The following is a 3,441-nucleotide window of genomic DNA, read 5'->3' as shown; positions in this document are numbered from 1 at the left end:
GTTAATTTCTTTGCCTTGATTTGGTCATTGTGTATTATATTAAAACATCACAATAGTTTACAAACCATAAACACGTCTCCCTTTTAAAGGTACCCAGGAATAGCATGGGCAAGTGTGCTCATCATCATAGACCTACATTATGGATAAGCAGCGCCCTGAACCTTTGCTTCATTGCCAGCCACCACTGCTCAGGGCCCCTCCTTGAGAATCTTAACTGTGCAATCCTCCCCACCTGATTGAGTCCAGGTGCCTTTCTGTTTTCTGTTCTGCACTTGACTTTTGTTTCTGTCTCTACTTCCTTTTCCTTTGTCTCACAACACTTCTTTCTTCTCTACTACCAGCTTAAAAACTCCTGTGACTTTAATAGGCTTTCCATTCAGATCTTTGATCAGGATTAATAGCCCGATTAAAATGGCCATACTACTAAATGTGATTATGAAGATATCAGTGACATTCTCCACAAAATGAGAAACACACGCTAAAATTCACATGAAATAATTACTATGGAAGACCCAGAAAAGCAAAGCAGCCCTGAGCATGTGAAACAATGCTGGAAGCACCACAGCAAGTGATTTCAAAGTATGCTATGGAGAATTAATTTTTTGGTTTACTTTTTAATTGTAATTCTTAGTACATGTTTTCAGTTTAGAATAATGACATTACTTGTGGGGAGCTGGAACATGTAAATAACACATCCTCATTCTTTTAAAAAAATCTTCCCCTTCCCTTCCTCGAATGGAGTGGCATTACCCAATGTATAAAAATAGATGAGCTAGGAATGTTTAACATCTACAGGCATCACTTCAGAAAGGAGCTAAAACACAGATCAAAGAAAAGGGCCTCTTTCAACAAATGATACTGAGAAACTCAACATGGCATGAAGAAGACTGAAACTAGATCTCTGCGTCTCACCCTGTGAAAAACTCAACTTAAAAGTGGACCAAAGACCTTAAGGTAAGACTTGAAACTCTGAAAGAAAGGGGTGGAAAGGCTTCGAGGCATTGGTACGGACACAAGTATCCTGAATAGGGTGGAATAGCTTAGGAATTACCAGCAAGAATTGACAAATGAGACTTCATGAAATTAAAAACCTTCTGTACAACAAAGGAGACAGTCTGCAGAGTGCAGTGACAATTTGGAGGATGGAAGAATCTTTGGCAGCTGTCAAAAGATGGCATGATAGGGGAAAATGTACTGTTAGGGAAGGCCACTATGCTCAGAAGAAGACTTAAGGCAGGGAGCAGGGGAAGAGGGAGAATGGGACTGATCAACACTCATTCCATGCAGGCAGAGAAATGTTAAAATCAGAGCCTCTATAGTGTGCAATTAGTATTACTAACAGTTATGTTTAAATAGGATACACAGAAACAACAGCATGAAGAAAGACAGAAATGAGGAATGAAATAAAGAAGGAAGCCAGAAGGAATAAAAAGGATATTTTTCACCATCTCAAAGACATAAGAGCCGTGATGCTGGCTCCTCTGTCTATAGACCAGACACACATGAAGGCGTTAGTAAGGGGCAGGCTGACTGTGGGGACAACAGTGATAGACATTGTGAGCCCAAGGAGTTTTTCAAAACATTGATGTGATGGACCAAGAGAGTTGAGAGCACTTTCTTGGAAATTACAGACACTCTTGGAAAAGCAGATGTGCTTTGCCTGTAAGCACGCATGTGTGTTTATGATTGCTCAGGAGACAGGCAGAGATTGGGCTTTTAAAGAATTCACCCTGACCTGCCTTTGTAGGATCCTCTTCCATGCCATCTTCACATCCTTATTTCGCAGGGTGTAGATGAGTGGGTTGAGCAGTGGGGTGATAACACAGTAGAAGAAGGACATGAACTTGGCCTGGTAACTCTTGACTGAAGGCTTGAGGTAAAAGTACATGCCTGGCCCAAAGTACATGGTGACCACCAGCAAGTGGGAACTGCAGGTGCTGAGTGCCTTGTGCCTGCCTTCAGTTGAAGGTAACTTCAGTACAGCCCTAGCAATAAGGGTGTAGGAGATGACCATCATCAAGGGAGCCAGCATTCCAAATGGGATGGACATTGATATGAGGGCCAGCTCATTAGCAGTGGTGTCCCCACAGGCCAGCTTGATCAGAAGAGGAACATCACAGAAGAAGTGGTCCAGGGTGTTCTGTCCACAGAGAGGGAGATTGAGGGTGAGTGTGGTTTGAAGCAGAGAGTTTAGGAGTCCACTGGACCAGCATACTGCTGCCATCTTCAGACACATACAAGCATGCATGATGAGAGTGTACTGGAGGGGCCGGCAGATGGCCACATAGCGATCGATGGCCATCATGGACAGCAGAGCACATTCACTGGAGATTGTCCAGCAGAAAACAAAGATCTGTGTGATACATCTGAAAGTAGTAATGGTCTTGTCTGGTCCCCAGAGGTTGGTCAGCAGCTGGGGTACAATGGCACAGGTTATACTGAGGTCCAGCAGAGAGAGGTTGTCCAGGAAGAAGTACATGGGTGTCTGGAGTCTGGGGTCCACCAGGGAGAGGAGGATGATGGAGCTGTTCCCCACCAGGGTGAAGATGTAGGAGACCAGCACCACTGCAAAGAGGGGCCTCTCCAGCCATGGAAATTCCGAGAAGCCCAGCAGGACAAAAGTGTTGGGAAAACTCATGTTTTCTCTTCCCATGGCCTCAGTTTCTAATATATGCCTGGAAAGAAAGGGACCAGTGTTGAGGTAGATGTGACCTTTGCATTCTTTTTCACTCTCTATTTTAGTAGTATATATTTGTGATACAAAATAGATTCAAAATTAGGTGCACATTTTGTGAACATTTTTCTGCCAAACTTCGCACTACCCAGGATTTAGTATTTTTTTTGGCTAGTCCTCTCTTCTTTTCCAAATGCTTTTTTTTTGTTTTTTTTGCTTTTTTTTTTGTGGTAAGATACATGCAACATGAAATTTACTAAGTCATGATCTTTTAAGCACGTAGCTTAATGGAATATTTTATGTTGAAAATGTTAAGAATCATCACCACCAATGTGAATCTTTTTATCTTCCAAAATCCACCTGTTCCTGTTAAATATCTCCTTGCCCTCCCCTACCATGGAAACCCCTCCGCTGTTATCTGTCCATACTCATTTCAGGATACTCCACTAGAAAAAAAACAGCATTCATGTTTTTGTGATAAGCTATTACACTTATATCATAGTTTTAAAGTTTCTCTATAGTGAAGGATATATCAGAAATACATATAAACATAAAACTTGTGTTTAGAGGTTTATCACTCAGTTTTTGCACACATTTTTCTATGTTTGCTACCATGATTACTGGTGCTGTGCACACGGGTGTCCAGTACCTCTTTAGACCCTGCTTTCCACTTCTCTGGGTGTAGACTCAGAAGTGACTTTTCTGCACCCTCAGGTGACCCTCGGTCAGTTCTGTGAAGGACTGCTGTGCTCCTCTGCCCGACCGCT

General features: G+C 42.5%; 1 protein-coding gene across 1 annotated transcript; it reads right to left on the bottom strand.

The window, feature by feature from the left end:
* Positions 1 to 1,690: 1,690 nt before the first annotated feature.
* Positions 1,691 to 2,653, bottom strand: LOC104873281 (olfactory receptor 2G3). Its single transcript, XM_010639869.1, has one exon. It carries the CDS (start codon positions 2,651 to 2,653, stop codon positions 1,691 to 1,693), a length of 963 nt encoding a protein of 320 aa, XP_010638171.1.
* Between the last annotated feature and the right edge of the window lie 788 nt (positions 2,654 to 3,441).

Source organism: Fukomys damarensis, unplaced genomic scaffold (genome assembly GCF_012274545.1).
Source record: "Fukomys damarensis isolate Sample0158 unplaced genomic scaffold, DMR_v1.0_HiC HiC_scaffold_3, whole genome shotgun sequence".
In the NCBI taxonomy this organism is placed as follows: Eukaryota; Metazoa; Chordata; class Mammalia; order Rodentia; family Bathyergidae; genus Fukomys; species Fukomys damarensis.
This window is presented reverse-complemented; position numbering and strand designations above follow the sequence as displayed.